The sequence below is a fragment of the Thunnus albacares genome, chromosome 11 (genome assembly GCF_914725855.1).
Source record: "Thunnus albacares chromosome 11, fThuAlb1.1, whole genome shotgun sequence".
Taxonomy (NCBI): domain Eukaryota; kingdom Metazoa; phylum Chordata; class Actinopteri; order Scombriformes; family Scombridae; genus Thunnus; species Thunnus albacares.
In genome coordinates this window covers 23,974,105-23,988,743 of record NC_058116.1, presented here as the reverse complement: position 1 = coordinate 23,988,743, position 14,639 = coordinate 23,974,105, and the positions used below count along the sequence as shown (strand labels likewise).

Below are 14,639 nucleotides of genomic sequence, written 5' to 3'. Positions count from 1 at the left end.
TACACTCACCGGCCACTCCATCATGTAAACCTGTGTAATCTAATGCAATCCAATACATCAGCTCTGCCGTAAATTTTTCCTATTATTTTGCCCCCCTCATGTGTGTTAATGGAAAATATTAGAAACACCTTTAAATATAATGAGCTCCAGTACACCACCATCACCAAATGAGTTCATTTTTTTTTTATTTTTCTGTGTAAGTATTAGACACAGCAATACCCTAATTAAGCCTTTCTCCCTCTCTCCCCTCCTGAAGCTGTCGGTGGTTCAGACTATTTTTTCAATTGATGCATTGCCTTCAAAACTCTCATCTGGCCATGGAACAATCACTTTTTATCTCAGTCAGACATGGAAACACTTCACACATCCATGCTTTTGTCACCAGTAGAATAGATTATTGTAATGCCCTTTTCACTGGTCTCCCTACCATTCAAAGGCTTTCAGCTCATTCAAAATGCACCAAATATTTAATCATATCAGCCCAATTCTCAAAACAACTCCACTGGCTACCTGCTCATTACAGGATTTAGTTTAAGGCTTTGCTCTTATTCTGGCCCCAGGCTATATCTGACATGCTCCCAGTTTATCAACCAAGCAGATTCTCTCAGCTCACAGGGCAGTTGTTTCCTTCAAATCCCCAAAGTGTACTCAAAAACTGGCGATTGAGCTTTAAATGTTAATGGATATATGAATGTGACATGTGTAGTAGCTACTTAAACTCAGCAGAAACTTGCTAGATTATGATTTAAACCATTAAACGCTATGATTTCTTGGAAACAACTGGAAACAATTATATTATAAAAATATATTTCATGGAACAGAGGCTTGTGGTTTTTATTTTATGTCTTTTTCAAAATTAAAGTCCACAATTGCCCAGAAAAGAGTTAAAATGAACTAAATGTTGGTGAAAAGATTTTTAGATTATAACCTTTATTTTAACCTTCATTTCATGGCATATGATGGCTATAATTTCAACATATAACCACTTTTACAGGATCTCCTGTACAGTTTTTTTTTTTGACAAAAATGTCCATAAAGTGAGAACTTTTTACATACTGTACACTACAGTGTTACATATGAGTTTACACATGAGACAGCACCGCAGTAATGGTGGCCTGTCTACTTCCACCTACGACCTGGCTTTGTCAATAAATGCAGCCATTTAACTGTTGACTGTTTGAAAAGGTTAATGTACTGTAGCTTGATAAATCTAGCTTCACATTAGGTGTTGCACATTGTTTTCAGTGAGGCGGAGAGAGCAGAGAGAGGCTGAGGGAGGCTGAGGGAGGCTGAGGAAGAGCTTTCATCAAAGATTTAGAAGCTGCTTTATGAAGTCAAACACATAGTGAAGATAAGACCTGTTTTTCTCAAAAGTCATCTTGATGGATCTTTGAAATTTTACTTTCTGCTCTGTTTTCCTATTTAAACATGCAGCTCTGCTCACCAAGGAGAGTTTCCTGTCTGGAAAGTTAGACACTCATTTTGCTGACTCAAGTTTCTTCTTCAGTCTCTCCTAATCAAATTCTGCACACCAGTCTTGTTGTGAAAATGATGGAGCAAGACAGCAGGCAATTTCTTTTTACACTGAGTAGCGATTAGCAGTGACACAGCCATTACTATGATGGTTTTCCCCGACATGGAAAGCATTCAAAAGTCAAAACCTAATAGTACACTTAGTCTAGTAGAAAATGGTCAATCCTGCAAAGTTATACATATCTGAGAAATATCTTTCTTGTGATGTCAACTATCAGTCATTAGCCTTTTCATAGATGGACATTGAGTTGTTGAACTCTCACCAGTTCTTCTTACCAGCCAACAGTTTTCGCTGTAAACCATAATTGTTCTGATTTTGCTGTCCTCCTCTCAGTCCTTCTCTCCCTGCCTGCCGTCTATCCATCTCAGGCTCTGAGCTTCAAGGCAGGGCCACTTCAGCTAAGTGTGCTCCTCTATTACGTACTGTTTCAAGTGAGGTGGGATTTCCAAAAAAGGTTTTTGAATTGCTGATGGGATGATTACACCCACTGTAAAATTCCAAAATAAACCTGTACAGCCTCGCCAGTGCAATTTCTTGATTAAAGGTACGGTGAAGTGTTTTTGAAAATGATCAACCTTCTCAATAAGGAGGCTGTCTGTGGTGCATGAAGAGAGATGGTTTCCTGTTTACTTGCATCTCTTAAGTTAATAGGTGCAAATTGAGGGAGGTATTTAAGGATTTTCTTTACATCATTATTTTTTAAACTACTTTAATTTAAAAATGCATATCATCTATACTCTTCTTTCACAAAATGGATATAAACTGATCTACCAGTAATACATTTGAATCCAGTAATACACATAAAAGTTTTGTTGTTCTGCCTCCAGTTTCTATCCTCACTGACTACTCTGAAAATGAAAGCAGTGTTCTCTTGTGCATGGATAGCTAACTGGCTATTCGGTAATACTTTATTTCATGGGTTTGTGATTTCATAATAATTCCCATAATTCCTAAAATGAGCTATATGACTTGGTACTAATTGTAGGAAATAGGAATTTTCTTAGAAGAAAGGTGCAATTTAAACCTGCATGAATATTAATTCAATATTCAGTTATTAGTCAAAACTTTATCTTCTGTATATAATGTATTGTATGCTTCCCTGCAGACAAATTGCACAATTTTGCATGTTCATCTGACTTGCTGTGCACCCGAGACTCCCTGCTTATGACTTAATTAATTGGAAATGCTCGAATTGAACACTGTTTCCATTTTCAATATGATTAGCATTAAGTTGGAAACATCCTGTATTGTAGTACTGAGCGTGAAATGAGAGGAATATTTTGTTCTGCTGGATGCCAGATGCCTGTCCATCAGCAGTGACAGGAAATAGTAACCAAACAAGTTCCAAGCCTCCTCTGCTAACAAAAGTCAGGATTACAGCGCTATATTGCTTTGCTAACAAGGTAATCTCAGTGCAGGACATGATTATTTATTCATTGATTGCCCCCTTCTTTCATTATTGTTGTGCTGGATTAATTTACCACATGTGCCATTAAGCTGGTCTAATATCTAACATGCATTCAATCACACTTCAGTAAGTAAGCTGAGGTGTTCAGCTTCTCTGCAACAGAAACAGTATAAACAGTTTAAAACAGTTTAAATACATCTGTACATTGCCAGACAAGAACATCAATATTGGACAGATTTGCAAAACCTTGAACTACAATACATTCAGTGACAAAAACAATGTTTACAGTATTATTTAGTATTATTTAAGTTTAGGCAACTAAATAATTGGTTAGGGTTAGGGAAAGATCTTGGTAACAATTAATAAAAAGGCAAACGTTAATTGAACGTCTGCACAGACGAAGAGATGCAGAACAAAGAAGAAACAGAAAGAACGAAAGAAAAAGAAATCAGAGAAAAACTGGAACAAAACAGAAGTATGAAATTTTGCCAGAGCTCTCAAAGCATGAGCAATCAAATCAGTTTTTAATGCTACTGCCACATTTCTAGTTGAAAACTTAACAACTGGCAAGAGAAAATGTTTTTTTGTTATCTAAGCTCTTAGTATTTTATTGTTATTGAATTGTTTTTGAAAATATGTATTGACCAGCTGCAGCACTGTGAGTAAATCTTTAATTTTGCATGCAGTAGTGGAGGGCAACACCTCACTCAACAATTAAATCATTTGTATGATGTCATTTTTACATATACTTAGTTTTGTAAAGTTGTCCTTGTGAACACACAGAAGGACACGTTAGGTGTTACAGTGAAAATTACATTTCCCAGGTGTCTCAAGACTTTTCAAAACTCACTAGATAACCTTTTTTTAAAGATACAAGGCAGGATTTGAAGATTCAAGACACAGCAGAGGACCCCTTCCTATAGTTATTCCACTGATGTGTGCATCTCTGATATTATATGATAATGTTGTGTTTACTCTGCAGTCTGTCACTTACGTATTAGAAACTCCTCTCCTCTTACCTGAAGTATCCGATGATGAAGATGGCCACTAGCAGAGAGCTGAAGGAAACAGCATAGCCGATGGTATACATGACATACAGCCGCTCGAAGAAGTCTTGCTGTGAACACAAAGAGAAGCAATAACGATACAGTTTAAGAGCCATTCAGTCAGATACACAGCCATGAATCACAGCTGCCTGGTTGAACAGGATGCTTCTATGAGAGCAAGACAATGTTCACCATTCATGTTTTAGGGATCTAATTATTTTGTATTTGCGTTTTTGACAGGATGAAGGTGCCAAGAATATTACAGTTGAAGCTTACTGAAGCAAATGCTGCCATTGACAAATCAAAGAATGGATCAGTAACCTGCTCTCAGATCTGTAACCATGTCAGTGTGTGTTTTCTCTGAAGTTAATTAAAACAGAAAAAGGTTAAAGTTATAAAGTCAGAATATAGCAGCTTTAAATCCTTAATCTCTGACAGATGAAGGGCTTTACAAACGCTTGTAAACTGGAGAGAGCATCGAGAGTTTTAACAAAGAACCTATTTGTTTGAAATCTATAATAACTTCAGCTTAAACCTGAGATAACTTCATCTTTATCTGAGCGACGCTTGGTCAGGCTCAGAGGAGCCAGAAGAATCAGTTGATAGCACAAACAAAAGATGCATTCAGCTCTATTTTCTGAGAGCAACCCTTTTATTTTATATTTTCACAGAGCAGATGATAAGACTCTCTCAAATGATATCAAACAATGAATGGGTTGAATAGAAAAAGGTGGTAACACTTTACTTAAAGTCCACAGTGCACCACAAATCTGTTATTATTTATATTACTTTACCTCATTTTATATTCTATTTTATATTCCTCCTTTAAAATCCTATTTATACAATAAGTGGTCTTTTTATATTGCATTTCTTCTCTTAATGCCTTTTATTCTTCAGTAACACACTTTGAATTGGCTTGTTGTTGAAAGGTACTATACAAATAGACTTGCCTTGCCTTTCCTTAAGTGTAATAATAATAACAATAATAATAATAATAATAATAATAATAATAATAATAATAATAATAATAATAATAATACAGTATTCTCTGTAATAATCTTTTTTGCCAGATGTATTGGTGGCTTCTTTGTATATATTATAGTGAACTGTGAGCCTAGTTTTCCTCCATTTTCTTTCAGCTGCCTGACAGATTCTCTTGATCTCATTAACACTATTATAGTGTAACCACAGGGAGATTCTGTCTGCTTTTTAACCTTTAGTGGAGCAAAAGTATTTAAAGCAGATGATAATGCATTGTTGAAATTTTCAACCATGTCATTTTAAGGGCAGTCACAGCTGTATGGCTAAAATGATCTCATAATATATGAGTGTTTTAAACATTAAAGATGCACTGCACTGGAGTTAGCACGAAGCTAATATGCATCCGTAATCCCCCACAATCAAAACAATCAACAGCACAACAACAAACAGTACAAAGCAAAAAAAAAACAAAACAATGTCACACCCTGCCTGGACTTTGTGTGTTTTTTGGTCTTTTTGTGTTTTTGTGTTCTTTGGGGTTTCCTGGTTCGCACTTCTGTTTAGTCCTTCTGGTCATGTGGGTTTTCTTGCTGTATTTGGGTGGTGGGTTTGGACTGCCTTTTGTTGTTTAACCTGGCGTATTGTGTACTTGGGTTTGGGTTCTTGGACGGGTTGGTGTGGGTTGTATTTGGAGTTTTGTGTTTTTTGGGTTTTGGTTTTGTTGATGTGTTTCCCTGGTGCGTTCATGTGCTCTTCCTCACCTGCCCTGCTTCACCCTCGTTAGCCCTGCTCTGCTCTGCGTCTTCCCCACACCTGCCCTGTATCAGTCTCGTCAGCCCTGCCCCGCTTCCTGTTTCCTCAGCCAATCACTCCCAGCCTGCCCTTTGTTGCCCATTCCCTGATTAGTTTAGTCTGTATTTAAGGTCTGGTTTTGAGTTGAGTCTTTGTTGGATCATTCGTTTTGTTTTGTTCTGTTCAGCTCTGTTTGCCTGTTCTTGACCATCCACAATTAAAGGAGATTTTCATCAAATCTGCGTTCCGGCCTCTGCGTTTGGGTCCACTCCTGCTTCCCCAACCTGACAAACAAAACAAAGCAAAACAAACAAAAAAAAAACAAAACACACAGAACACACCATACAAAATACAAAGCTACACACAACAGCACATCACATACACCCACAATGTCAATTAAAAATAAATAATGTAAACTAGACTCAGTGGTCACACAGCTGATTGGTCTTGATGTTTTTAGATTTTTGTGGCTTTTACAGAGAAAGCTGACTGCCCAAATGCAGCGCAACGACATGGTATGGTACAACTTTGTATAGAGAATATTCTGGAGGATCTAAGTCACATAGTGGAGGAGGGGCCAAACCATTTAAAATTTTATAAACTAGGCACAAAGAAAAAAAAAACATTGTTTCAGCCTTGTCATCTAGGAATCTCTTTTAAACCAAAAATTCCCTTTTATTCTTTGTTCGGTTAGGTTGGCATCAAAAAACACACAATGATGGTCAAAAATAGGTGATTCAAATAGTGAAACGTTATCAATGTTTAACCCTTTTGATATTACCAAGTCTAGAGTGTTACTATGCTGACGAGTGGCTTCATTTACATGTTGGGTGGGTTCAAAGCTGTCCAATAAATTCATAAGCTCCATAGCTTTGGAGCCATTCTTTTTATTAATATGTACAGTCAGGTCTCCGTTCAGGATTAACCGGTCATGTGAGATCAGCTCTTAAATTTCCTGTAGAAATAATGATGAATATTTTGGTGGCTGATATAATGTAATGCTGGGCACTGATAGAGCAAAATATTCAAAGGATGTAAAATCACCCAAGTCTATGTCATCACACACAAACTGTGTAGAGAAAATGGCTATAATCCCTCCTCCTTTGTCTGACTGATTGATAAAAGGTATAGTTTGGAGGACAAGCCTCTATCAGTGTTGCAACACCAGTAGTGCTGTTTAGCCAGGTCTCAATTAAAAACGTATGATGCAAGCTCTTTTCAGTTATCAAATTATTAACCAAGGATTCGTTAGCCAATGATCTGACATTGAAAAGAGCTAATTCCAGCCATAGAGACTCTGTGATAGGAGACTGGCTGTGGCTGGACATTGACAAATTTAAGATTACTGAGACAGGTACCAGATGGTCTGTGATGGCTAATATCACTGGTATGTTAAAGGGAGTGGCAGGGGTCTGTCTCATCTCCGGTAGACACCTGAGTGGTGATATCTGTGGTTCATGCTGTTTAATAGTTCATCAATTTGAAGAGTTTTAATCAACTCCTTGATTGGTGAGTGTGCTTTACAGTTCCAAAAAATACTGAAGTTGTCAGTAAACTTTATCCCATGGGTAAAGCATGTCGATGTCAGCCGTGTATTCGATTCCTTTTTCAAAGTTGGAATTGGTCCAGAAATGAGTACATCTTGTGATTTATAGTCACTCAGTTTTTCTAGTTGCAGTGAAAAGTCTTTTTTTTCAAGATTTCAGAGCCAGTTTTCTTTCACAGAATGTTGAAAGACCCAGTGTGGATAATAACTTTCATATTACTTGGACATGTTGTGAGGATAACTGGCAATGGCCCTGTTAGCTTCTTGACATCCATGGTTAGATTCTCAGTCTTTGCCATTTTTACATGCTTGGTTATAGAGTCTCCACAAAAATAGTGCCTGACTTAGGTGGGGAATTAGCAGTGTTTTTTCTGGCCCTCGGATTAGCTTCCCTGTGCTCAGTGGTTTTGGGGCTGTTTCTTAGGCTTTGATTAGCCTTTGTGCGAATGATGTGAACCCCTTCCCTGGGTTCAACACAGTTAGAATTCTCACACTTTTCATTCAGTGTAATAAGAGTTCAGGTGGTGGAGTGAGTATTGACAACATCAGACCAAGTCCGGACTGGAGTTAATGTTTTCGGGCTATCTCCTGTGCAGTGCCAGTGAGCAGCATCATTAGGGAAGGCTGGTGTGGGAGCCTCAGCAGCTAATCCAGTGGTGTAAGAACAAATCCAGGGGACCGTGTTGGCCAAGTCTGTGTTGGGATGCTCTATGTTTAATGTAGTCCCGTGTATAAAGGTCTGTGTCTGTCTGTTACCATTTGGTAGCTCTGTACCTCGTATATTAGCTGCTACAGAGTTAATGAATTGCTCACTCTCATCTTCTTTTCAAGCTGCGTTATCCTCTCACTCATTTGCTCACAGTCCATGCAGTTTACCAACTTTGTTGGGTTTGGAGACATAGCTTTTATGTTGTCTTTTGATGGTGGGCGGAGCTTGTATGCTGTGGTAGGCTAGGCTAGCAGCTAAGTCTGTGACGGGGCTCTGAAAATTTCCCATGTCCTGAACGTAAACTTTTGCTCCGTTCCGTGTTTCCACTATAGATGCTTTCATTAGCACCAGTGTAACCAGTAATAGCTCTCTTGGAAGAATATTTAGGAAATGAAAGGAGAGAAAAACATGTCTGCACTGCAACACTACTAGAGGCATAAGTGTTACATCATTTTGTATTCAACCCATTAAGTTTTTGATTTTGGTTGAGGGAGTATTTGTCATCTGTTCTGTGAAAATAAAAACATGATTTCCTGGAATGGTGTTAAGAAAACATTTGAATCAAATTAAAAGGAAAAAAAAAAACATTAATACATTTTTTTTGTGAGCAGCGGCATTTATCAACTACACAACAAAGCTGTGTCAAAAAGCCAATCATTCCACTTTATCAATGCCGAGTGTGCCAATTACAATCAAACAACGTTGAAAATCACACCAAACACAAGAAAGTTATATGATGGAGGCTTATGTGTCATTTTATGCATGTGTCTCACAGGAGTCACATGGTTTACTCTTCGTCAAAATTTAAAGAATGCAAACCAAGATGGGGATCCACTTCAGCCCTCCTACATACTTTTAAGAGTCTCAAGAGAAGTCAAGTCAGGCAATCAACTCTCAATTATGTGAAATGTTACCGCAGACAAGTCCATGTCGAGTTGCATGTTCGTTTTCATAACTCCAGTCCAGAACTAGCTGAAACGGTCTCATCTCTGCAACAACGCAACAAGTAGACCTAATCAAGGCCCTCTTGTGATTAAGAGCTGATGTTGAATAAGAAATTAATTCCCTTAGAGAAGCTGATCGCCCCTAGCCTCCTATGTACTTAAATCATGTTCCTCCATCACTATTACCGACTCGGTGACCAATTTATCTCACCACTTAAATATCTTTTATCCATTTGCTTCATAAGTTTCTTCATCGTGTAGTCTTTATACATTTAGCTATAAATAAATGCCCTAAGTTATCAGCAAGATGTTGTCTGTTTGACCTCTGTCTTCTGCTTCCCAAGAACACAATATATTGGAAAGAATTCCAAATCTTGGGAATAAGACTGATTAATTTGTTTCTTTATTTATTCCGTTCAATAAGGGTGGTGCCCCTATCCTAACAAGTGCAGATTTAATTTCCAAAAGTAGTCACTATTACATCTTTATCAATTTATCTTCCCAACCTGGGGAAGCTTCTTTTCGTCCATGAGGACGGAAGATAAATCTTTGGTATTTCGATTGCAGACGTAGGAGTTAGGAAAAAAACACTTCAGTGCTTTTTTTTCTTATGAAATAATATAGTTTTTTCCTCCTGAGACCTGTCAAAATTATTCAGATGATGAAACGGATGAAACAGCCTGAGAATGAAAACCACTCCAGCTGAACTGCTAAATACTCATGTGGTAACGGGTCAAAAGTTGACATTCTACATATTAAGGGGTAACGTTGGGAGCTCCTGGGAGCTTTTCATTTGTTGTGGTAGGATGTGAATGTCAACAAACAGCCAAATTTGCACATTGTGTCCTTACATAACATAAAGCACGTACAGCAACCCAGCATATTCATCTGATTTTATTTCTCAAAGGACATCAAAGAATATTCACAGTCAGCCCCCACATTAGCTTCCCCGAGAGATCCTGTGGGATTTTCAGCTCTTACGGCGGCATACAGTATGCTAACAATCTACATGTTTAACACATGCCTCCATGCATTTGTATGAGTAAAAATTGGATTAGTTAATCAAATCAGCTGCTGCTTACATATTTCACAGCCATACTTACTCTCCCTTCCTCATCAGTGGGCTGAAGAAAACGCAGACACTCTGAATAGTTGGTCCATGTCTTGTTCCAGAGCTCTACAAACACCCAGGAACCGTTGCCATCACACTTCCTGTAAGCATATCCTGTAAACACATATTTTTACATAATTTCGGACATTTACAACATATTTTTATTTCAATTACGGTTTTGGTCATGACTTAAACATTTCATACAGATGGAAAACTACTCACAAGAGGTCTAAATGTCTAACGTTAGACTGTTGTTTTGTTCTGTTCTAGAGTATGGGTGGATCTCATGGGCACTTGCCCACAAGCCTGCCTAAAGCTACATTCACATTACAGGCCTTAATGCTCAACTGTGATTTTTTTTTTTAGATCCAATCTTTTTGTGTTGATGGCTCACGTTCATGTTTGTAAGTAACGTGTATCCAACTCCAGTGTGAACAATGTTGAGGTCTAAAACTGCCAAGCAAGCGCAGATGTAATAACAGTAGTGTAATCTGTGCAGCAGTCAAATCATAAACATGGATGACATTCAGTTAAGATAAGTTCCTTCCAGTTTGGCTGGAATATAAGCCTCTCCATAAATGTCAAATAAATTTAAAACTTCCAAAACAAAATAGTGAAGAAAAAAAAATTAACCTTTGTGATTGAAGTCATAGATGTAAGAGGGGCAGGGAACCTTGGTAACCAGCCCAGGGGAGCCATGGGGCCAACAAATAAGACCGTCCCAGTCTGGAGGGCACACCTCATCTGCAGCAAGTAGGAGATTAAACCAACACACACAAACACACAGTGATCTTGTCAGTCTTTTGTTTTTTGAGGACCAATATTGTAATATTTTAATTTGAGCATATTAATTCACATCGCACTGCAAATTATTCTTTGTGGCAGTAAATTAACTTTAACTTCACTCTGGTTTGATCATAATTTGTTATTTGTTCAATTAGATCCCCATTAGTTGCCACCAGGGTAGCAACTATTCTTCAACATACAACATGCATAAACACTTAACAACAATACCCAAAACCCAAAGTCCTCACATCCACCCAGAACCCCCCAGATTGGTCCCTCACAGAGCCTTCTGAACTTCAAAGCATTATGTTCAATCAGTATATTCAAATGACACATTTCCCAACCATATACAAAAGACAAACATATCTCCAACAATGACAATGATAAGAAGTCTAACAATAAACAGAGAAAACAAAATAAAATAAAATAGAATGAAACAAAACTCTGTTTCCACCAGGAGGGAAAGCATTTAGTCGCAAAATGAAACACATAGAACAGAACTGGGAGGCAACAATAAGACCAAGAGACATACAGTCATACACCAGACTACAGTTGACAGGTCATTCTCAAACTGACAAAAACTATTTCTTCACTTATCTAGAAAGAATCAATTTTTTTAGTTGTTTTCTCAAAAGACGCCTTGCTAGTAGATTTTTTTAGGGAAGATGATAGCACATTCCATTGAGTGGTAGCTCTGTAAAAGAAAAACCTTGTACAATTTCTGCATTGCACAAGTTCTAGGTGCAGGGACTACTACATAACCTTGTGTTATCTGTCTGGTAGTGTTTCTGCCATTGATATATGAAATCTTTGAGTGTAAACTTTTAGGCTTGGCCATAGTACAAATGTAATGGAAAAAAAAAAACTAGGAGATTGCTAGCCAGCAGAGAGCATAATGCATGCCCTCTACACTCGTCCTGGATGAACAGTGAAGAGCTAGACGTGCAGCTTTGTTCTGCACAAGTTGGAGACAGAACCAGCGATTGTATAATCTGTCTGATTGAGTGATCAGTCAGGAAATAGGCACAACTCCTGATGACAGACACTGCAATACCCGTTTTGGCTACAATCCTATCAATATGACAAAACCAGATAAGTTGTTCATCCAGGGTGACATCTGAAAGCTTCGCTTCATTCAACTGCTCCAAAGCTAGACCCTTCATTTAGAGGCAGAGAAGCAACTAACTTCTCAATGTATGATTCGAACAAAAGACAATAGACTTTGTTTTAGATACATTTAGCACAAACTCATTTTTTTCTACCCAATTTGACACACATTCAAGTTCACTTTGCAGAACATCATCTAGTTCATTTAGACTGTTAGCGGACTTATACAATGTAGAATCATCAGCTTACATCATCATAGATGGTAAAAATTGAGAAGAGGAGAGGACCAAGGCAGCTACCTTGGGAATTCCCACACTCAAGCTTTCTTGTAGCTGAAAAACTCCCATTAAAGTACGCAAACTACATTCTGTTAGTTAAGTAACTTTTCACCCAGCTGACAGCATTTGCACTGAAACCAGTAATCAGTAATAGTTCATGGTCAATTACATCAAAAGCACCTCTGAAGTCAAGTAAGACAGCACCAACATTTTTTTTTTTTAATCATCTATTTGCCAGTCATCAGTCATCTATGTTAAGGCAGTACAGGTTGAGTGGCCATCTTTATAGGTATGCTGAAACTCGGCCATTGACTGAGAAATAGTTTAATAGTTTTGAGAGAAGACTAGTCTTTCCGTAAGTTTACTAAGAGTAGGAGGAATATTAATCCTGCTGTTCTTAGATATTGGAATTATTTTAGCGATTTACCATGTTTGAGGGAAAACACTTTCCTTCAGGCTAAAGTTAAAAATTCCAATAAATAATTCTTATTAATTAACCATCAAGGTTATCCAGTCCAGATTGTTTATCATTTTTTACTGAGATACGAAGTGTTTTTGTTTTTTTTTACCTCCTCTAGTTGTACTGGTTTGAAGTTAAACCTACCATATTTGTTTTTCCACGATGAATTCATTAATTAATTCTACAAATAGTTCACCATTTGAATTATTCAGAAGTTGTTAAAATTATTAGCAATTTCAAGGTGCTTTGAAATGAATTTGCCACCTGACTCTATGAAGGAAGGGTTATTTGCTTTAAACCTACCTAATAAAAGTATTCCATAATTTCTTCCCATCATGCTTTATTTCATGAATTTTGTTCTGGTAATGAGATCTTTTTTGAGTCTATTCATTTTTGTGACCTTGTTTCTGTGTTCATGATATTTTTTCCATTGAATATTGCAGTGCATTTCATTTCACCCCATTGAGCCATACAAGTTTTAAATTCCTCACTGAACCACAGGGCCAAAGTCTTTGTCACAGTGAATCTTTTTGTTGGTGCACGCTTGTCAGCAATAGTCTGTAAGATCTCCAAGAACAAGTGTAGTGCAATATCTGTGTCTGTACAATAAATTTTTCTTCACAAAAGGCTTCATAAGATCATTGCAGCACAGTCCTTGGCTCAACCTTCAGTAGTTCAGCTTTTCTTGCTATAGCTATTATATTGTGGTCACTAAAACCAACAGAAATAGACACAGAGTCATTAACCGAGATGTCTAAATGTCTTTCTGAAATTACCTCTATAAACTTATGATGCATGCTCACTGGACTTGTCCCTTCATCAGCTGTGAGACAGTTTTGGGTTGATTTGTTTGGTTTTAAAACACCCAGGCACAAAAAAACATGCCTTTCTGATTATCTTTTACATGAAAGTAAATTAAGCCACGCATTACGCATCATTAGTCACTATGTTGTTCTTTGCAAATGATTCTGCTATACAGTATACTAACACACGCTTTAATATCTTAAGAACATATTTCATGTCCTACATTGTTTTTTTCAAGCACTCATTCCTTCATCTTTTGCCAAAAAAAGCTAATAAAAAAACTATAAAATATAAAAAGATCAAATTCAGAAAATGTTAGCCTATTTAGAAATTAGCTCATGAACATCTCTAACCAAAATATGCAACTGTGCTGATTCATCTCCTCTCTGCTCTACCCACAAAATGGCTGTACTTGTGTAAAGAAAACATTGTAAAGTGCCATTATAAAAAACAATGGTCTTTCCATTCAGTCTTTATATTAAAGGTCACATAATGTATCCTACGTCACAGTAAACAGCCATAGCAGCATTTTTAGCCTTTTACATAATGTAACACTGTATCACTTCATTTTGTACCTGAGGTCCCTGGGTCGATGTTGGAGAGGTTCTGGTAGCACTGCAGTTTGATTTCATAAAGGATGTACATCTGCTCCTGTGCAGAGAGAGGACCATCAAACCCCATCTGTAGAGCATAACAAACAAGATCAGATCTACGACCCTGAATCCACATGTCTAAATCACCTATTTGCCTAAGATTAGCTTTTCAGAAACAGTGGGGGCACTTTTCCATATACCATCTGATATGGGCCAGGCCAACATTTATGGCTATCAAGTACTAGAAAGTCACAACAAAAACAATGACACAAAGCATTGAGAAACAATCTTTTATTACACATTTCTCATGTCTGCACTCATTTAATATTTGTGGTTTTGTAGTTTAGGATTTAAAACTCTGTACTGAATTAAACACTTACCAAGAGAATTCTTTATGTTCATGCCTTCATTTATTTGTTGCTCAGCTAATCCTAATTGGCTACCTTTCCACTTACTTTAAATTCTACTTGTAAAATTCACTGCACAAAAGCTTTACTTCCAATGTCCTAACCTTCTGTATGCAATGATTTTGTTTTCTGT

General features: G+C 37.4%; 1 protein-coding gene across 1 annotated transcript in view; it reads right to left on the bottom strand.

The window, feature by feature from the left end:
- The window catches only part of pth2ra (parathyroid hormone 2 receptor a), a 65,657-nt gene extending 51,422 nt beyond the window's left edge, over nt 1–14,235 (bottom strand). The window contains exons 1-4 of the mRNA XM_044366494.1: nt 14,082–14,235; nt 10,705–10,815; nt 10,064–10,185; nt 3,962–4,059 (exon numbers count right to left, since the gene is read on the bottom strand). Coding sequence (XP_044222429.1) covers nt 3,962–4,059; nt 10,064–10,185; nt 10,705–10,815; nt 14,082–14,235 — 485 coding nt within the window. The remainder of the gene's footprint in view (nt 1–3,961; nt 4,060–10,063; nt 10,186–10,704; nt 10,816–14,081) is intronic.
- Nucleotides 14,236–14,639: the final 404 nt, after the last annotated feature.